Source organism: Anolis sagrei, chromosome 1, assembly GCF_037176765.1.
Source record: "Anolis sagrei isolate rAnoSag1 chromosome 1, rAnoSag1.mat, whole genome shotgun sequence".
Taxonomy (NCBI): Eukaryota; Metazoa; Chordata; class Lepidosauria; order Squamata; family Dactyloidae; genus Anolis; species Anolis sagrei.
The window spans coordinates 338,590,862-338,610,960 of NC_090021.1; the positions used below are offsets into that span (position 1 = coordinate 338,590,862).

At 44.9% G+C, this 20,099-nt stretch overlaps 1 protein-coding gene across 2 annotated transcripts in view; it reads right to left on the reverse strand.

The window, feature by feature from the left end:
* Positions 1-20,099, reverse strand: part of NID2 (nidogen 2) — an 87,669-nt gene that overhangs the window by 37,402 nt on the left and 30,168 nt on the right. For both annotated transcript variants that reach the window (XM_067463104.1, XM_067463103.1), the window contains exons 4-9: positions 16,601-17,283; positions 11,750-11,899; positions 7,200-7,445; positions 5,539-5,739; positions 2,789-3,022; positions 784-927 (exon numbers count right to left, since the gene is read on the reverse strand). In XM_067463104.1, coding sequence (XP_067319205.1) covers positions 784-927; positions 2,789-3,022; positions 5,539-5,739; positions 7,200-7,445; positions 11,750-11,899; positions 16,601-17,283 — 1,658 coding nt within the window. The remainder of the gene's footprint in view (positions 1-783; positions 928-2,788; positions 3,023-5,538; positions 5,740-7,199; positions 7,446-11,749; positions 11,900-16,600; positions 17,284-20,099) is intronic.

Genomic DNA, 20,099 nt, shown 5'->3' on the forward strand with positions numbered 1-20,099 from the left:
GCACAAGGAAGGAGGTTATAGTTCAGTCCTCAAATGCCACATCTCAGAGCCAGGTCTTTAATAGTTTAATAATATATGAGGATTTAAAGATCGAATTGCCAAGACTACGGCACAAGCCAATCAAGGTGGTCCCAGTGGTGATGGGCACACTGGGTGCAGTGCCTAAAGACCTTGGCCTGCACTTAAACACAATCAGCGCTGACAAGATTACCATCTGCCAGCTGCAGAAGGCCACCTTCCTGGGATCTGTATGCATTATTCGCCAACACATCACACAGTCCCAGACACTTGGGAAGTGTTTGACATGTGATCCAATACAACAGCCAGCAGAGTGTCTGCTGTGGACTCAGCTTGTTGTTTATTTATTTATGGGCCCAAGAGACACCCAGATGTTTTACCATCCTATGGGAGGCTTCTCTCATGATAAAGACAAAGGAAGCACCTCTCTTTTCATAATCTTTTGACTTCAAAGAACTGCCTACGTGACTTCCAGCATGTCCACTTTCTAGAAGATGCTCCAAGACCCATGAAACTGACAGGGAAGGAAGTGAGATAACACGGAAATATGGAGAGAACCATTTCAATGTGCATGCAAGATGGTTAGTTTAACAACAGCAACAACAACGTAAGGAAAAGACACTGGAATTACTCAGTATAGACTTTGAGGCTGTTCAACAATACTTTAACAATCACTGCGGCTCAATACCATGGAATCCTGGAAGTTGTATTTTAGACACCACCCTGAAAGAAGATAGAAAAGAACTAGGCTTGAGTTGGACTCACCTGTGCATTCTTTCCCATCCCCATAGTAGCCAGCTGTGCACTCGCAGGTGTAATCCAAACCAGAGCCAGGCTGGCACCGTGCCGTTGTGTCGCACGAGTGGGTTCCATCGTAGCATGGGTTCAATGCAACCATCCCAGCATCATCTACACCAGCAAAAAAAGAGAAAGGGATGGGTTAGAACAAAACATAGACTTCAAGGCTTGGCCGTTCAGGAGATGTGTGTCTTGTTTCTTGTCACGTTCAGAACTTTGGAGAAAGTCTAAGACCCAGTTATAGAATCAATGACTTGGCGAAACCAAAGGGTATCCAGTCTAACTTCCTTCTGCCGTACAGGAAAGAAAACTCTCCTAACAGATGACCATCCAGCATGATTTAAAAGCCTCCAGAGAAGGAGACTCCACCGGATTCCCAGGGAGCATGTTGAACTGCCAAACAGCTCCGACTGTCAGGAAGTTCTTCCCAAAGTGAAGGTGGAATCTCTATTTCCTGCAATTTTAATCCATTACTCCATTGTATCATCATTTCTGGAGTAATAGAAAATATATTGTCGAAGGCTTTCATGGCTGGAATCACTGGGTTGTTGTAGGTTTTTTGGGCTATATGGCCATGTTCTAGAAGCATTCTCTCCTGACATTTCACCTGCACCTATGGCAAGCGTCCTCAGAAGGAAAGAAGTCTAAGATAAGGAGTGGAATATTTTCATTGCATGGTCTTTAAAGTGGGAGGTTTAAAGTGAATGGTGTAACATTAGAAAATGTTGACCATCTCCTCTACCTTGGTCAACTTTTTCTAATGTTACAACATTCAGTCAACGGTGTGATTCAGCAGCTTGAAAAGCCAAAGCAATTCTTGGCTGCATCTATAAAAGGATAGAATCATAGAATCATAGAATCAAAGAGTAGGAAGAGACCTCATGGGCCATCCAGTCCAACCCCATTCTGCCAAGAAGCAGGAATATTGCATTCAAATCACCCCTGACAGATGGCCATCCAGCCTCTGTTTAAAAGCTTCCAAAGAAGGAGCCCCCAACACTTTCCGGGGCAGAGAGTTCCACTGCTGAACGGCTCTCACAGTCAGGAAGTTCTTCCTCATGTTCAGATGGAATCTCCTTTCTTGTAATTTGAAGCCATTGTTCTATTGTATCCTAGTCTCCAGGGAAGCAGTAAACAAGCATGCTCCCTCCTCCCTGTGGCTTCCTCTCACGTATTTATACATGGCTATCATATCTGCTCTCAGCCTTCTCTTCTTCAAGCTAAACTTGCCCAGCTCCTTAAGTCGCTCCTCATAGGGCTTGTTCTCCAGGCCCTTGATCATTTTAGTCTCCGTCCTCTGGACATTCCAGCTTGTCAAATGGTACTGAAAGCTTTCAGAAGATTTTTGAGACCCAACCGAGAGAGGGAGACGAGCACTAGATCGTCTGCATACATCAGGATACAGATCTTTCTGTTCCATAGGACACAATGGAGCAAAATTCAAATTCTATCTAAAATCTGGGTTGTTTTAAGTTTTTCGGGCTGTCTGGCTATGTTCTAGAAGCATTCTCTCCTGACATTTCGCCTGCATCTATGGCAAACATCCTCAGAGTTTGTGAGGTCTGTTGGAAACTAGGAAAATTGGGTTTATATATCTGTGGAATGTCCAGGATGGGAGAAAGAACTCTTGCCTGTTTGAGATAGGTGTTAATGTTTCAATTGGCCACCTTGATTAGCATTTGATGGCCTAGCAGTTTCAAGGTCTGGCTTCTTACTGCCTGGGGGAATCCTTTTGGGAGGTGATTAGCAACTGCCAGAGCAGTTTGACAGAGGAATATTACGTCTCGGAGTCTGGAGGTATCCCTTCCTCTATGGGTTTTTAAGAAGAGGTCGAATGGTCATCTGTTGGGAGGGTTTAGATTGTTGACATGGCTAAATGGGGTTGGAATAAATGGCCCAATAAATAGGATTCCATGGGAGCCAAAATGTGGACTAGAGCATGGACCCCCATGAGAACCAAGCCCAAACTCACCTCCGAGGGGCCCAATCTGGTTGGTGACGGCATAACGGAGCACTTGTTCCTCCTCGTTGTACAAAGCAAATATTCTGTCCACAGTGAGCTGCTGCGTGACCGGAGTCCTCAGGTGATGCCTTGCGTGGGGACAGCTCTGGTAAGTGAGATTCTGGCGCAGCCGGTAGGACAAGGTTTGGTTGAGGGTCCCAGAGGCAAATAAGGAATATTCCCGGTAAGACGTCGATGCCACTACTGCAAAAGAGAGCACGCAAGAACCAGGATTAGAACAGCTACTGGGTCCAGCATCAGCCATTGCTGTCTCCCAGATCCAAGTCTGAAACAGGCCAATTGTTGGACTCCAGGACAGGAATAACCCTCTGACTCTAAAACACCCCACGTTGAGTAGGGAAAAGCAATCCTTTTATTGAAGATAAGTAAAAACAGCAAAGTAAAAAGGCACTTTAAAGAAATAGGTAAATCCAATTAGGTAAGGAGATAAGCAGGAACCAATTAGTCCAAGGTAAAGTTCAGCAAAGTCCAAAAACAAAGTCCACATTTCTCTAACGAAATCCAAAGAACCAGGGAAAGTTGATCCAAGGCATGAGTGTGTAATCACAAGGGACAAAAAGCCAAACCAAGAAACAAGAAATCCTTACGCATGAATCTTCCAACCACGGCTTCCATGAAACAAGAACAAGAACGGAGCAGGATTCTAAACGATGCTTCATCTGACTGGATTTCCCATGCTTGGAACTTTTGAGCCATTCCAAGCACCTAGGAACTGGTTTCACTTTCCTCGAGCAGCCCTTATCTTTTTCTGTCGGAGCCTGGCAGAATGCCGAAGGCATTGCTCAACCTGTCTGTTTTGACTCATTTCTGCTAACTATCTGCTCACTAGTTTCTGCAGGTGCCGAGTTGTTTTCAAGTCCCAAACCCTGGGAACTCTCTGGGAGCAATTCGGGGAGTAAACCATCATCCCTATACCCTGTAGGAACATTCTCATGGGAAACTACACTTTGAACAGGTGTCTGTCATTCTTTGCATCAATATCACTGTCCAAACCACTGCCATCTTGAACCTCATTTACATCATTCCCCACATCTAAAGCACTCTGATCCTGAAACGCAACCACAATCTGAACTCCAACACCAATGGATACAATGGTGCATCTATACTGAAGAACTAATGCATTTTAATACCATTTTAACAAACATGGCTTAATGCCATGAAATTCTGGAAGTTCCACTCCCAGGATTCCACAAAATTGAGCCATAAGAGTTCAAGTGGCGTCAAACTGCATTAACTCCAATGTGTAGATGCACCCAATGACACAGAGGGTACCATTTGCACCCATAAAACTTGTACTCTTTTACACTAATTTTAATTGTTTTTATTTAGATTCAAAAGAGATCTCAGACAGAAAAACAGAAAAGGAAGGGAAAAATAACTGTGTCAGAGCCGGCCCCCCACATTTGCTGGGATTAGGAAAACAAAACCCCCACCAAAGTGGGAAAACTGCAAATGAACCTACAAGGATGTCATCAATTACTATAGGGCTCCTTCATATTGCAAACAACGATCTGCGATCTGAGATGCCTGGGAATGCAATGCATATATTCTATCCAGCCCAAGAAGACCATAGAGTCATGCTGGAAGACCTAGAAAATACCCAGAGAAGACTTGTTTTGTTGGATATGGATAAAGGAAATAATGGATAACAGTCCTGTGGATACAGGGGTCCCTGGTGGTGCAATGGGTTAAACCCTTGCGCCGGCAGGACTGAAGACCAAAAAGTTGGAGGTTCTAATCCAGGGAGAGTGCGGATGCGCTCCCTCTGTCAGCTACAGCTCTCCATTGTGGGGACATAAGAGAAGCCTACCACAAGGATGGTAAAATATCAAAACATCTGGGCACTCCCTGGGCAACGTCCTTGCAGACTGCCAATTCTCTCATATCAGAAGCGACTTGCAGTTTCTCAAGTCGCTCCTGACACGAAAAAAAAGGGCGGGATCGGATTGGAGTACCAAATCAAAATTATTCCTGTAGACAAATAAGCTTACATCTATATCTATATATATAATAAAAGTCAGTGTTTGCATGTATGTATGTATGTAAATATGTATATTTGTGGAGGTGTGGGTATGTGGCAGCTTTCTGATTGGCTCCCATTTTTACAGGCTTCTGTGACCCGCACGAATGATGGACCTGGACCAAACTTGGCACACATAACCCCCATGACCCTCTCTACATCTTGGTGCAGTTTGGAGGAGGGTGGACCATGGATGATGGGACTTGCAGACCTTCACTCACTTCTTGAGACCACTGCAACCCTTATCCAATGTCTGATCAAGACCAAACTTGGCACATAGAGCCCCCATGACCCACTCTACATCCTGGTGTGGTTTGGGGGAGGATGGACCATGGATGATGGGACTTGCAGTACCTTCATTCACTTCCTGAGATCACTGCAACCCTTATCCAATGTCTGATCAAGAGCAAACTTGGCAGACAGAGCCCCCATGACACTCTCTACATCCTGGTGCTGTTTGGAGAAGGATGGACTATGGGTGATGATCCTGGGATGGTTTGGAAGAGTTTGAACCATGGATAATGAGACTTGCATACGGGAGTTGTAGTTTACCCGCACCCACTGAACCCAGCTGATATTGGATCTAGACTAAACTTGGAGCACAGACAAACAGTGCCTTTCTCAAATTACCCGAGCACCGCCGGGACCCCAAGCTAGTAGGAAATAAAATCTAAAATACCTGAATCCATGTACTGGTAAATCTCCTTGTAAGGTGCGATGTGGACAGTAAAATTCTCCGGAATATAAGGCACCTGCCCTTGAATTTCGGTCCGAACGCTGAGATAATTTTCGGCATCCAGACCATCAGCAGTTTGCTTGACGAAAACAGTTTCTCCTCCAGGATAGAAAGTGGCTTCAAGGCGGTGGGTGAATTTAGCACCTATTTTCAGAGAGAGAATAAATAGGGTTGAAATCAAAACCATATTAAGCCTTGCGCAAAACATTTTGAAAATGAATGGGGATGTATTAAGCAGAGTATAAATAGTGTCTAGATCAGGTATGGGCAAACTTGGGCCCTCCAGGTGTTTTGGACTTCAACTCCCACCATTCCTAATAGCCTACCGGTGGAGAGTCTCCTTTTTTTAAAAAAAAAAGGCTGGGTGGTCATCTGTTGGGTTTTGATTGTGTTTCTTGCATGGGAGAGGGTTGGATTGGATGGTGAGCTCTTTCAAATCTATGATTCTATGATGGGCATGTTTAGCCTGCAGAAGAGAAGGCTAGGAGGAGACATGTCTCCTCTGGACACATTCCAGCTTGTCAAGAGAGATACTGACAAGCTGGAATGTGTCCAGAGGAGGGCGACTAAAATGATCAAGGGTCTGGAGAACAAGCCCTATGAGGAGCGGCCTAAGGAGCTGGGCATGTTTAGCCTGACGAAGAGAAGACTGAGAGGAGATATGATAGCCATGTATAGATATGTGAAAGGAAGCCACAGGGAGGAGGGAGCAAGCTTGTTTTCTCCTTCCCTGGAGACTAGGACGCAATGGAACAATGGCTTCAAACTACAAGAAAGGAGATTCCACCAGAACATGAGGAAGAACTTCCTGACTGTGAGAGCTGTTCAACAGTGGAACTCTCTGCCACGGAGTGCGGTGGAGGCTCCTTCTTGTGAGGTTTTTAAACAGAGGCTAGATGGCCATCTGTCAAGGGTGCTTTGAATGCAATTTCCTTCTTCTTGCCAGGGTCCGTGAGGTCTCTTCCAACTCTAGGATTCTATATGGAAACAACCAGTCTGGAGTGTTAGTCAGAGACTGGATTTCAGTTTCGGGTTTCCCATACAGCTTCAGATCGTCCATGTACATGTTTTATGCTTTATGGATACAGAAGCATTATTATTATTATTATTATTATTATTATTATTATTATTATTTAGGTAAAGCTAACGATTGTCCCCTGAATTTAAGTCCAGTCATGTCTGACTCTGGAGTGTGGTGTTCATCTCCATTTCTAAGCCGAAGAGCCGGCGTTGTCCGTAGACACCTCCAAGGTCAGGTGGCCGGCATGACTGCATGGAGCACTGTTACCGTCCCGCTGGATTGGTACCTATTGATCTACTCACATTTGCATGTTTTCGAACTGCTAGGTTGGCAGAAGCTAGGGCTGACAGCGGAAGCTCACGCTGCTCCCCGGAATCGAACCTGCGACCTTTCGGTCAACAAGCTCAGCAGCTCAGTGCTTTAACCCACTGCGCCACCGAGGACTCCTATTATTATTATTATTATTATTATTATTATTATTATTATTTATACCCTGGTTTATCTCTCCAAAGGAGACTCAAAATGGCTAATGTGATAGTGAGCAACACTGCTCAGGTGGAGACCATGCACCTCTTCCACTCACCTGCAATACTGAAGCCGTTGTCGTAGCCAGGTTTCTCCAGAGCGAAAAGCCAGCCAAAGAAGCCTCCGATGGGAGCTAGCGGCATCAGAGAGCGAGCGGCTGGCTGAGGGATGTGGCTGATGGCCGTATACGCTCGCCCATCGTTGCCAACGATGTAGGCATGCAAGTCAACGTCCGCAAAGTGCACAGGCGTCCGTCCCACCAGCAGGTCTCCACTGACTTTGCCGTTCAGGCGATGAGCAGCACCTGGAATGACAAGAGCCACTCGTTATCTGAGTTCTAGGTCCTTCCCCAGGAATGCCGATTCTTGAGAGATTTCACAAAATGTAAACTATACAGGCAACCTTTGACATCTACAGGTTTAGATTTGGTGGATTTAATTGCACCAAGCCCCCAGTGGAGCAATGATTTAGGCCCTTGTGCCAGCAGGACTGAAGAGTAACAGGCCGGACGTTTGAATCTGGGGAGAGCGTGGATGAGCTCCCTCTGTCAGCTCCAGCTCCCCATGCGGGGACATGAGAAAAGCTTCCCACAAAGATGGTAAAACATCAAAAACATCCAGGTGCCCACTGGGCAATGTCCTTGCAAACAACGAATTCTCTCACGCCAGAAGCAACTTGCAGTTTCGCAATCCGCTCCTGATACGAAAAAAAATTGCACTATGTAACAAAATCTGAAAAAAAAACCTGTTTCTTAGGCCTGGGTAACAACGGAAAAATTTGTTTCTAAAATCGATTCGTTTTTTGGGGGTTTTTGCGTTTCGTTATTTAAAATAATTACAAAATTTTCCTTTTAAAAAGTTCGATATTTACGAAATTTCGTAAATGTGAAAAAAATTACAAAACATTAACGAATCGATTTCCGAAACAATAACGAATCGATTCGTTAATGGCGGACGCGACCGCGAAATACGCTAAAAAACCTCCAAAAACTTCTGAAGCTTCCCTCTCCCTCTGTTGTTGACTGTTGGTGTGATATTATAATTTTTTTTCACTAATTAAACAAAAAACTTGCCCCAGACATGCGGAAATAATAACGAAACGACCTCAGAACAATAACGAAACGAATACAATAATACGAAGCATTTACAAAACGTGTTTAAAAATTCATTTTTTTTAAAAATTGCTCCAGAATGGTTTGTTATCGTTTTGTAATTACAAAAATTAACGAATTATTAACGAATTACGAATTAACAAAACGAAACCGCCCAGCCCTACTGTTTCTGTTTTGAAAGTGTTATTTCCTGTTTAATTGTGCAGGCCTTACTTTCAAAGTAGTTCTACTCCAGAAACTTTGTTTTTGTAGCTGCCGCAAACTGTGTTGAATTGGTTGAGGCTCTTATGAGATATTCACTGAAATGCTACAGCAAAATTTGCTGCAGGATGTCCCCAAATACAAAGTTATTACCATTTAATAAACCTTTACCATGTTTTTTTAATAATAGACTCAATTAGGAAATGACATTTATAACACACAAATTGTGTTACATAGTGTCATTCATTGTCGAGGCTACATCAGCTCTAATTTCTTAGATAGGGTTATCATGGTTTCCTATGGACAAGCAGATGAAGTACAGTATGTGGCATACATTCTGTTATTCAAAAACTAGAGGGGAAACTGGTGCCATTATTATTTATTTATTTAAAAGTTTTATATACCGACCTTCTCACCTCTCTTGAGGGACTCAGACCGGTTTCCAACCATAATATCACATACAGTTAATAAAAACATAATAATTCATTTTACACTAAAACATTAAAACAGCAATTACATTCAATAACTACAATGGTCAGTCGTCACACTAACTCGTTGTTCATCATCCTCCATCCATATCTGGCTCACTCGTCGAATGCCTGTCTCCATAACCATGTCTTCAGCTGTTTCCTGAATGTCAGGATAGAAGGGGCGGTTCTGATCTCCAGTGGGAGAGAGTTCCAGAGTTGAGGGGCCACCGCCGAGAAGGCCCTGTCCCTCGTCCCCACCAGACGCGCTTGCGAGGCCGGTGGGACTGAGAGCAGGGCCTCTCCAGACGATCTCAATAATCTTGATGGTTCATAGGGGAGAATACGTTCGGAGAGGTAAACAGGGCTGGAGTCTCAGTTCTTGTGGGTTTTTTCAGGCTATATGGCCATGTTCTAGAGGCATTTCTCCTGACGTTTCACCTGCGTCAGGAGAAATGCCTCTAGAACATGGCCATATAGCCTGAAAAAACCCACAAGAACTGAGTGATTCCAGCCATGAAAGCCTTTGAGGGCTGGAGTCGTTTAGGGCTTTATAGGTCAACACCAGCACTTTGAATTGTGCTCGGAAGCTGATTGGCAGCCAGTGGAGCTGGTGTAACAGCGGAGTGGTGTGCTCCCTGTACCCAGCACCCGTTAGAAGTCTGGCTGCCGAGCGTTGGACTAGCTGCAGCTTCCAGGCAGTCTTCAGAGGCAACCCCACGTAGAGAGCGTTGCAGTAGTCTAAACCGGATGTAACCAAAGTGTGGACTACCATGGCCAAGTCAGCCTTCCCAAGGTACGGGCGCAGCTGGCGCACAAGTTTTAATTGTGCAAAAGCTCCCCTGACCACCGCCGAAACCTGGGCAGGCCAAACACAAGGAAATGACATTTAGAACGCAGGCATGGACAAACTTTGGCCCTCCAGGTGTTTTGAACTCCAACTCCCACAATTCCCAACAGCCTACCAGGTATTAGGAATTGTGGGAGTTGAAGTCCAAAACACCTGGAGGGCCCAGGTTTGGCCATGCCTGTGCTAGATCAAGGGAAGTCATAGACCTACTTTTTTCTGCCTTGGCTAGACTTCACCTGGAATAACCCTGTGTCCAGTTCTCAGCAAAGCAATTCAGGAAGGAGATGGACAAGATGGAAAGTGTCCAAGGAAAGGCAACCAAAATGGTCAAAGGTCTGGATGCTATGAAACTCTATGAGAAGCAGCTCAAGGAAATAAATATATTTAGCTTGGAGGAAAGAATGCTGAGAGGGGAGGTGATAGATATGTTTAAATATCTGAAAGGACGTCCCATTGAGAGCAAGAATCATAGAATCATAGAATCAAAGAGTTGGAAGAGACCTCATGGGCCATCCAGTCCAACCCCATTCTGCCAAGAAGCAGGAATATTGCATTCAAATCACTCCTGACAAATGGCCATCCAGCCTGTGCTTAAAAGCTTCCAAAGAAGGAGCCTCCACCACACTCCAGGGCAGAGAGTTCCACTGCTGAACGGCTCTCACAGTCAGGAAGTTCTTCCTAATGTTCAGATGGAATCTCCTCTCTTGTAGTTTGAAGCCATTGTCCCATTGCGTCCTAGTCTCCAGGGAAGCAGAAAACAAGCTTGCTCCCTCCTCCCTGTGGCTTCCTCTCACATATTTATACATGGCTATCATATCCCCTCTCAGCCTTCTCTTCTTCAGGCTAAACATGCCCAGTTCCCTAAGCCGCTCCTCATAGGGCTTGTTCTCCAGAACCTTGATCATTTTAGTCGCCCTCCTCTGGACACATTCCAGCTTGTCAATATCTCTCTTGAATTGTGGTGCCCAGAATTGGACACAATATTCCAGATGTGGTCTAACCAAAGCAGAATAGAGGGGTAGCATTACTTCCTTAGATCTAGACACTAGGCTCCTATTGATGCAGGCCAAAATCCCATTGGCTTTTTTTGCCGCCACATCTCATTGTTGGCTCATGTTTAACTTGTTGTCCACGAGGACTCCAAGATCTTTTTCACATGTAGTGCTCTCGAGCCAGGCATCCCCCATTCTGTATCTTTGCATTTCATTTTTTTCTGCCAAAGTGGAGTATCTTGCATTTGTCACTGTTGAACTTCATTTTGTTAGTTTTGGCCCATCTCTCTAATCTGTCAAGATCGTTTTGAATCCTGCTCCTGTCCTCTGGAGTATTGGCTCTCCCTCCCAATTTGGTGTCGTCTGCAAACTTGATGATCCTGCCTTCTAGCCCTTCATCTAAGTCGTTAATAAAGATGTTGAACAGGACCGGGCCCAGGACGGAACCCTGCGGCACTCCACTTGTCACTTCTTTCCAAGATGAAGAGGAAGCATTAGTGAGCACTCTCTGTGTTCGTCCACTTAACCAATTACAGATCCACCTCACCGTAGTTTTGCCTAGCCCACATTGGACTAGTGTGTTATGCTGCTCCAGAGACCAGGGCACAATAAAACCATGGGTTGTGCCCTAGTCTGTACAAACTACGGGAAAACTACATAAAAATTAGGAAGAACTTCCTGACAGTAAGAATTACTTTGGAATATTGGTAGCCTTGGAGTGTGATGGAGCCTTTTTTTCTGATGGATTCTAAACAGAGATAAGTTGGCCATCTGCTGGGAGTGCTTTAAATGCATGTTCCTGTCTGACCTGGGTTGGGTTAGATGGCCTTTGGGGGTCTCTTCCAATACTTTGATTCTATCTAGTTACCACCGCAATATCTCACAGTTGAGATTAAAAGATATAGATAACTTCTTGGGAGTTCAGCCTAAAACCCGGAACGGATTCGCCACTCTTCCCCACCAAGACGGAAACTGGTGTTACCTTACCTTCCGGTAAGCAGTGCTGTCCATTTCCATAAAATTTGGACTGGCAATGGCAGCAGAAACCGGTGCTGTAGTCTGTGCAGAAGGCATGCGGGGAGCACTGGCTGTGGTGAGTCTCGCAGGTTTCAACATTGGGAGCGCTGTATGTGAACCCTGGGACAGAAAACATAACAGTATGACATCAAAACAGGTTATGTATTTCTCTATTTCATTTGTATGCCTCTAAACCAGTGATCCTCAAACGCCCGAATGCCACGACCCCTTAGTACAGTTCCTCCTGTTGTGGTGACCCCCAACCATCACATTATTTTCCTTTGCTACTTCATAACTGTCATTTTGCTACAGTTATGAATCATAATGGAAATATCTGATATTTTCATTCGTTGGACCAAATTTGGCACAAATACCCTATATGCCCAAAATAGAATATTGGTGGGGCGGGGTGGGGATTGATGTTGTCATTTGGGAGTTGTAGTTGCTGGAATTTGTAGTTCGCCTACAATCAAAGAGTATTCTGATCTCCACCAATAATGGAATTTAACCAAACTTGGCTCAAAGAACTCCCACAACCAACAGAAAATACTGAGTGTGTTTGGTGAGCATTGACCTTGAGTTTTAGAGTTGTAGTTCACCTACATCCAGAGAGCACTGTAGACTCAAACAATGATAGATCTGGACCAAACTTGGCACTAATACTCAATATACCCGAATGTGAACACTGGTGGAGTTGGAGAAATTAGACCTTGACATTTGGGACTTCTAATTGCTGGAAGTTATAGTTCACCAACAATCAAAGCACATTCTGAACCCCAGCAATGATATATTTGGACCAAACTTCCCACACAGAACCCCCACGACCAACAGAAAACACTGTTTTCTGATGGTCTTTGGCGACCCCTCAGGCACCCCCTTGAGATCCCCCAGGGGTCCCGACACCCAGGTTGAGAACCACTGCTCTAAACTGTAGAATTAATACAGTTCAGCACCACTTGATGCTATGGAATAATAGAAGATGACATTTTCTATTATTGGACCGGGTTATGGAGCATCTGGTTGGGAGTCAGCTACATTAAAATCACTACTGACCGAAAAGTCATGAATTCAAAGCCAGCCCGGGTTGGAGTAAGCGCCTAACCATTTATCTAGCTTGCTGTTGACCTTTGCAGCCCGAAAGACAGTTGTGTCTGTCAAGTAGCAAATGTAGGTACCGCTTATGTGGGGAGGCTAATTTAACTAATTTAAAGGAAAAGGTAAAGGTTTTCTCCTGACGTTAAGTCCAGTTGTGTCTGACTCTGGGGTGTGGTGCTCATCTCCATTTCTAAGCTGAAGAGCTTAGAAATGTCCATAGACATCTCCTGGTCATGTGGCCGGCATGACTGCATGGAACGCCGTTACCTTCCCGCCAGAGGTACCTATTGATCTACTCACATTTGCATGTTTTCGAACTGCTAGGTTGGCAGAAGCTGGGGCTGACAGTGGAAGGACACGTTGCTCCTGGAATCGAAACTGCGACCTTTTGGTCAAGAAGTTTAGCAGCTCAGTGCTTTAACCCACTGTGTCACTGTGTCATAAAATTACTGTGTCAAAAAATGATGCATGACTAAAAAGGGTGTCACCAGCATGAAATGTCTGGAAAGCTCTGCTCCAGCGAATCCCGATGCCTTGTTGTAAACGATTGTGGCAGCTTGCCTTTGTGAGTCTTCCAGCTCCTTTCTCCCATCCCAGTCATGCTATCCGATCCAAACCAATTTTCCTTAGAAGGGCCAGCTTTGGCATCCCGTGCAAACCCTGCGCATGCAAAGTCCCCCCAGCTGTTGGGCATCTCGTTTCACGTACCGAAATGCTGTGTCCGGCTGGCGGGTGGGATTCCTTCTTCTCCCCACATTTATAGCCCCCTAATCTTTTCTATAGGTCTTCTGGACAAGCTTTCTAAAAACCCAGAAGGTGCTTTGGCCGAAAGCCCAGAAAGCTGCTGTTCTTGCCAGCTGTTGAAAAGGGGGAGCAGAGACTGGCCAAAACCCCTGGGTTGGCCAACAGCCATTGCTTACACAAACCTTGCCTAATAACCATGATGGGTATCATTTGCAACCACTTGTTTACTTTTCTCTGTATAAATGAACCAACAACCTATGAGTCTGAGTGTCTCAGAAAGGAACATGTGTACAAATGTCCAGTCCCGTTCTCCCTCAAATATGACCCACACCCAATTAAAGTTGCCTGCTGTTGCTGTGTATTTATTTACTGTATTATAATTCTGTGTTTTACCACACTGTTGTATTTATTTGTTTTTTAACTCTTGTATTGCACGTTTACTGTGGAGTATTAGCTGCCTTGAGTCCCCATGGGGAGAAAGGCAGGGTATAAATAAAGATGATAAAGACCTGGCAGGTGAAATGCCAGGAGAGAATGCTTCTGGAACATAGCCAGACAGCCTGGAAATCTCACAAAAGATAATAATAATAATAATAATAATAATAATAATAATAATAATAATAATGAGGAGGAGGAGGAGGAGGAGAAGGAGAAGGAGAAGTCGACAACAGATCCCAAGTGTAGACTCTGCAAGGAAGCAGACGAAACCATACATCACATCCTCAGCTGCTGCAAGAAGATCGCGCAGACAGACTACAAGCAGAGGCACAACACCGTTGCCCAGATGATTCATTGGAACCTGTGCCACAAATACCATCTGCCTGTGACAAAGAACTAGTGGGATAACAAGCCGAAAAACAGATCCCAAATGTAGACTCTGCAAGGAAGCAGATGAAACAACAGATCCCATCCTCAGCTGCAAGAAGATCGCTCAGACAGACTACAAGCAGGGGCACAACACCCTTGTTCAGATGATTCATTGGAACCTGTGCCACAAACACCATCTGCCTGCGACAAAGAACTGGTGGGATCACAAGCCAGAAAAGTTACAGAGAATGAACACACCAAACTCCTCTGGTACTTCTGCATTCAGACAGTCTTGGAGCACATGACTCTTGACCTCATGATCGTGTTAAAAAAACGAAGTGTGGATTGTCAATGTTGAAATCCCAGGTGACAGCAGGATTGAAGAGAAACAACTGGAAAAGCTGACACGATATGAGGATTTAAAGATAGAACTGTAAAGACTGTGGCACAAGCCAGTCAAGGTGGCTCCAGTGGTGATTGGCACACTGGGTGCAGAGCCTAAAGACCTTGGCCTGCACTTAAACACAATCAATTCTGATAAAATCACCATTTGCCAGCTGCAGAAGGCCACTTTACTGGGATCAGCACGCATTATTGGCCGATACATCACACAGTCCTAGACACTTGGCAAGTGTCCAACGTATGATCCAATACAACAGCCAGCAGAGTGTCTGCTGTGGATTCATCTTGTTGTGTTTCAAATAATAATAATAATAATAATAATAATAATAATAATAATAATAGGTTGCTGTGAGTTTTCCAGGCTGTCTGGCCATGTTCTAGAAGCATTATCTCCTGACGTTTTTATCCACATCTATGATAGGCTTCCTCAGAAGTTGTGAAGTCTGTTGGCAACTAGGCAAGTGAAGTTTATATATCTGTAGAATGATGTCCAAGATGGGAGAAGGAACTCTTGTCTGCTTGGGGCAAGTGTGAAAGCTGCAACTGGCCACCTTGATTAGCATTCATAGAATACTACAGCTGGAAGAGACCTGGTGGGCCATTCAATCCAACCCCATACTGCCAAGAAGCAGGAAATTCGCATTCAAAGCATCCCTGACAGATGGCCATTCAGCCTCTGTTTAAAAGCCTCCAAAGAAGGAGCCTCCACCACATACCACACATTGAATGGCCTTGCAGCTTCAAAGCCTGGCTGGTTGCTGCCTGGGGAAATCCTTTGTTGGGAGGTGTTGGCTGGCCCTGATAGCTATTGAGATTATGCCTAGAATACTGTGTGGAGCAGCACCCCGTTCATTTCCTAAGGAAGGCTAGTTCAGGGTTTTGGCTAGATTCCTAAGGGGGATTTTGGGGATTTAACAAGAATTCAGAGATTTATTTCCTGAAGTAATTTTCAGAGATTTATTTCAGAGATTTATTTCCTGAAGTAATTTTCTGTGTTGGAACTTGTAAGACTTGTAACCCAGAAGTTTTTGAGATCTTTACTCAAACGCAACCACAAGCTTTTGATGCCTGTATTTTACTGAAACCATTAAGCATTTGTACCTGAATATTTCAAGCCTGTTCAATAAACATTCTTGTTATTTTTATCAACTTATACCAGCCTCAGTGTGAATACCTTTGTGGTCAAAGCATTATTCCAGTCAGCTCTCAGCAGCCTCTAAGAAAACTAAGAAAACTCTAAGAAAACAGAGTGTGTTACTGCACAACCTCTTAATAATAATTCAGCCTGTTTATTATTAATATAGTGGCAGCGAAAATCTTTTCAAGAATCATTTTAAGTCTCTCAGTTTAAGTGGTTCCCAGTTCCTAACTTTTAAGTAGACAGTTGGTTCAGCAACCATACTCCCTCTATATTTTGGTGAGCTAGTCTGTAGTGGAGGTGCTATCATTATAATTTGGTGAAGCAGCATTGGGATTATTTTATAAATATATTTCCCCGTCAAAGAATTTAATGTAAATCTTTTTAACTACTCCCTGTTTTTGTTATAATAGGCATGGGCAAACTTGGGCTCTCCAGGTGTTTTGGACTCCAACTCTCACAATTCCTAACAGCCTACCGGCTGTTAGGAATTGTGAGAGTTGAAGTCCAAAACACCTGGAGGGCCCAAGTTTGCCCATGCCTGTTCTCTTGCATTTAGCTACAATAGCTAAATGCATTAGTGCAGATGCATCCCTAGCTCAAAGCTCCACATTGGTTGACCCTTCAATGCTTACCATCTGGGTTAAAAGTAATGTCTTCATCGACCCCAACGACTCGTCTCCGTGGGCTGAAGGGTGGGGCGTTATCGGGGAAACTTTCAAGAATAACCTCTCCCTCGGGGTAGACAGGGTAGTTCTCCGAAGGTGGACCGCTGTCCTCTTCTCCTAGCAGAACCGCTGTCACCGCCTCAAATGGCCTCTCATAAATCCACGGCACGGAGGGACTTGTGGAGTCCTCTTCCGATACAGAAGGTGCTGCGGTCGGCAACTGCTCCCCAAGGGCTTTCAGGACGGCATCCAGATCTGGGTATGAAGGAAGGGGGCTGGCGGCCGGGTTATACACCGTGGACTCGGGCTCCAACTCCAGCGTTGCCCCTCCGGAATGCCTTGGCTCAGAGTAATCGAGGTGGTCGTCGAGGCTGAAGGAAGTGTCAGGAGGCCACGTCTCCACGTCAGACGCCGGCGGATCAGTCGGCCTGACAGACAAATACTCTTCCTCGCCTTCTTCATAGAAGGCATCGGCATAGTCGGCCGGCGAACTCGGGAAGATGGGCTCCAGGAAGTCATGATCCACAGCCGTCCTCTCTAGATTAATTGGCGAAGGACTTTTCCCAATTGAAGCTGGGATCACATTCTCCATGTGGGAAGAGCTGCCAATATGGAAGACCCAGACCCCTGGGATCCCGGCATTGCTGGACCTGAAATGAGAAAGAATACAGAAGAAATCCCAGAGTTAATCACTGGCAAGTAATAATTAGCCTGCAGAAGAGATGGTTTCTAGTGCTAGAAACAATATCATACGAAAGCTGACTGGCACAACCTGGGGGTCACAACCAGATACAATGAAGACATCTATCATTGTTGTTCATTCGTTCAGTCGTCTCCGACTCTTCATGACCTCATGGACCAGCCCATGCCAGAGCTCCCTGTCGGCCGTCACCACCCCCAGCTCCTTCAATCTATCATTACACTTTGCTATTCTGTTGCTGAGTATGCATGCCCAGTGTGGAACACATCTCACCACGCTAAAACAGTTGATGTGGCTCTTAATGAGACATGCCGCATTATCACAGGTTGCACCCTCACCACGGGGGAAATTACACCTTCTAGCTGGTATTGCACCAACAGACATCCACCAGGAAGTAGCAACCTCTAATTAAAGGAACAAGGCTGTGACATCTCTGACCTATCCCCTGTATGGTTATCAGCCAGGATGCAAATGCCTTAAATCAAGAAATATTTTTCTAAGACCTACAGAGATAATTGAGGAACACCTCAGCAAGCAAGAATCTAAAAGTGGCAGGTTAAAACTCAAAACTTCAATCCATGGCTGATATCAAATGAGAGACTGCACCTACACCACTGGAGAAATTACACTATTTAGCCAGTATTGCACCACCTGACATCCGCCGGGAAGTAGCAACCAATAGTGAAAGGACCAAGGCAGTGACATCTCTGGCCCATCCCGTTTGGATATCAGCCAGCACACCAATGACTTAAATCAAGAAATAGTTTTCTAAGATCTACAGAGACACTCTCTGGAATACCTCAACAAGCGAGAGTCCAAAAGTAGCAGGCTCAAAACCAGCATCTCAATCCATGGCTGATACCAAATGAGAGACTCCCCCTTGGCACACTAAAAACTGGATGACTTGGAAGGCGCTGAACAGACTGCGCTCTGGCACCACGAGATGCAGAACCAAGCGGCTGAGGGGGAAAAGGAAGGGGCCTGAGGCTGTTAGGAATGATGGGAGTTGAAGTCCAAAACACCTGGAAGGCCCAAGTTGGCCCATGCCTACACTAAACTATCAATCCCAAGATGCTTCCACAGTAACTAAAGCAGTATCAAACTGATGGGCTACCCTCTGAGTCACCACATAACTGACCAAATATTTTAGCTGCAGGTTCTTAGCCTATCTAAACAAGATCCGGATCTCTTTTAAATACTTATTTAAACAACCCTCCTGTTCATCTCTCTCTATATTTTTTTTCAAAGTACGCATTCTTCTCTCCTTTTCTCATGTCAACCATCTGCAAGTCAGAAAATAGCTGGCATTGGAGGGGAGTGCAAATGTCTATAGGACAGCTGTTCTTCCAAAAGCTCAACTCCTTGAACTGATCAAGTTTCGGTGAAATGTCTACGTCTCATTGTGTTCCTCGGCATTTTAATGCCACCCTGCTCTGCCAAGAAGTTTCACTGCTGGAATCAATTCTTGGGTCGCTTAACACACAATGACCCCCATATCGGCAGAAAATAGCTTCCTGAAACTACTATGAGATTAGGAAACCATGGATAATAGCAAATCTTATTGAAATGAACAGCTATCTCTCAAGAGGGCTTAGATTGTGGAATGTGTCCAGAGGAATGTGTCCAGAAGCTGGAATGTGTCCAGAGGAGGGCGACTAAAATGATCAAGGGTCTGGAGAACAAGCCCTATGAGGAGCGGCTTAAGGAGCTGGGCATGTTTAGCCTGAAGAAGAGAAGGCTGAGAGGAGATATGATAGCCATGTATAAATATGTGAGAGGAAGCCACAGGGAGGAGGGAGCAAGCTTGTTTTCTGCTTCCCTGGAGACTAGGACGTGGAACAATGGCTTCAAACTACAAGAGAGGAGATTCCAGCTGAACATTAGGAAGAACTTCCTGACTGTGAGAGTCGTTCAGCAGTGGAACTCTCTGCCCCGGAGTGTGGTGGAGGCTCCTTCTTTGGAAGCTTTTAAGCAGAGGCTGGATGGCCATTTGTCAGGGGTGATTTGAATGCAATATTCCTGCTTCTTGGCAGAATGGGGTTGGACTGGATGGCCCATGAGGTCTCTTCCAACTCTTTGATTCTATGATTCTATGATTAGTGGTTCTCAACCTGGGGTCCCCAGATGTTTTTAGCCTTCAACTCCCAGAAATCCTAACAGCTGGGAGTTGTAGGCCAAAAACATCTGGGGAGCCCAAGTTGAAAACCACTGGCTTAGATTGTGTGCCCCGACCTTATTTTCCATCGTCATCGCTATTATACTTCATCTTATTGATGGGAAGCCTCCCACCAGAGTGGAAATCATCTATTGGACAAATGGCAAGCTTTTAACCTCAGTTGACTGAAAGCCAAAACCAAGGTTATAACAACATCTGTTATAGAACTCCAGTATGCTGATGACAACATCATCTGTGCGCAATCAAAAGAAAACCTACAAGCCACTCTAAACACCTTTGCAGAAGCATATGAGAAGCTCAGCCTGTCATTAAACATTGAGAAAACCAAAGTGCTCTTCCAGCAGTCACCAGCCCATCCCCCTCCAATGCCAAAAATACAGCTTAATGGTGTAACATTAGAAAATGTTGACCATTTCCGCTCCCTTGGCAGCCACCTCTCCACAAAAGACAACACTGACACCAAGTACAACACCGCCTGAGCTCTGCGAGTGCAGCATTTTTCCCAATGAAGCAGAGAGTGTTTGCGGACTGGGACATTCATAGGGATACCAAGGTGCTTGTTTATAAAGCTATTGTCCTCCCAACCCTGC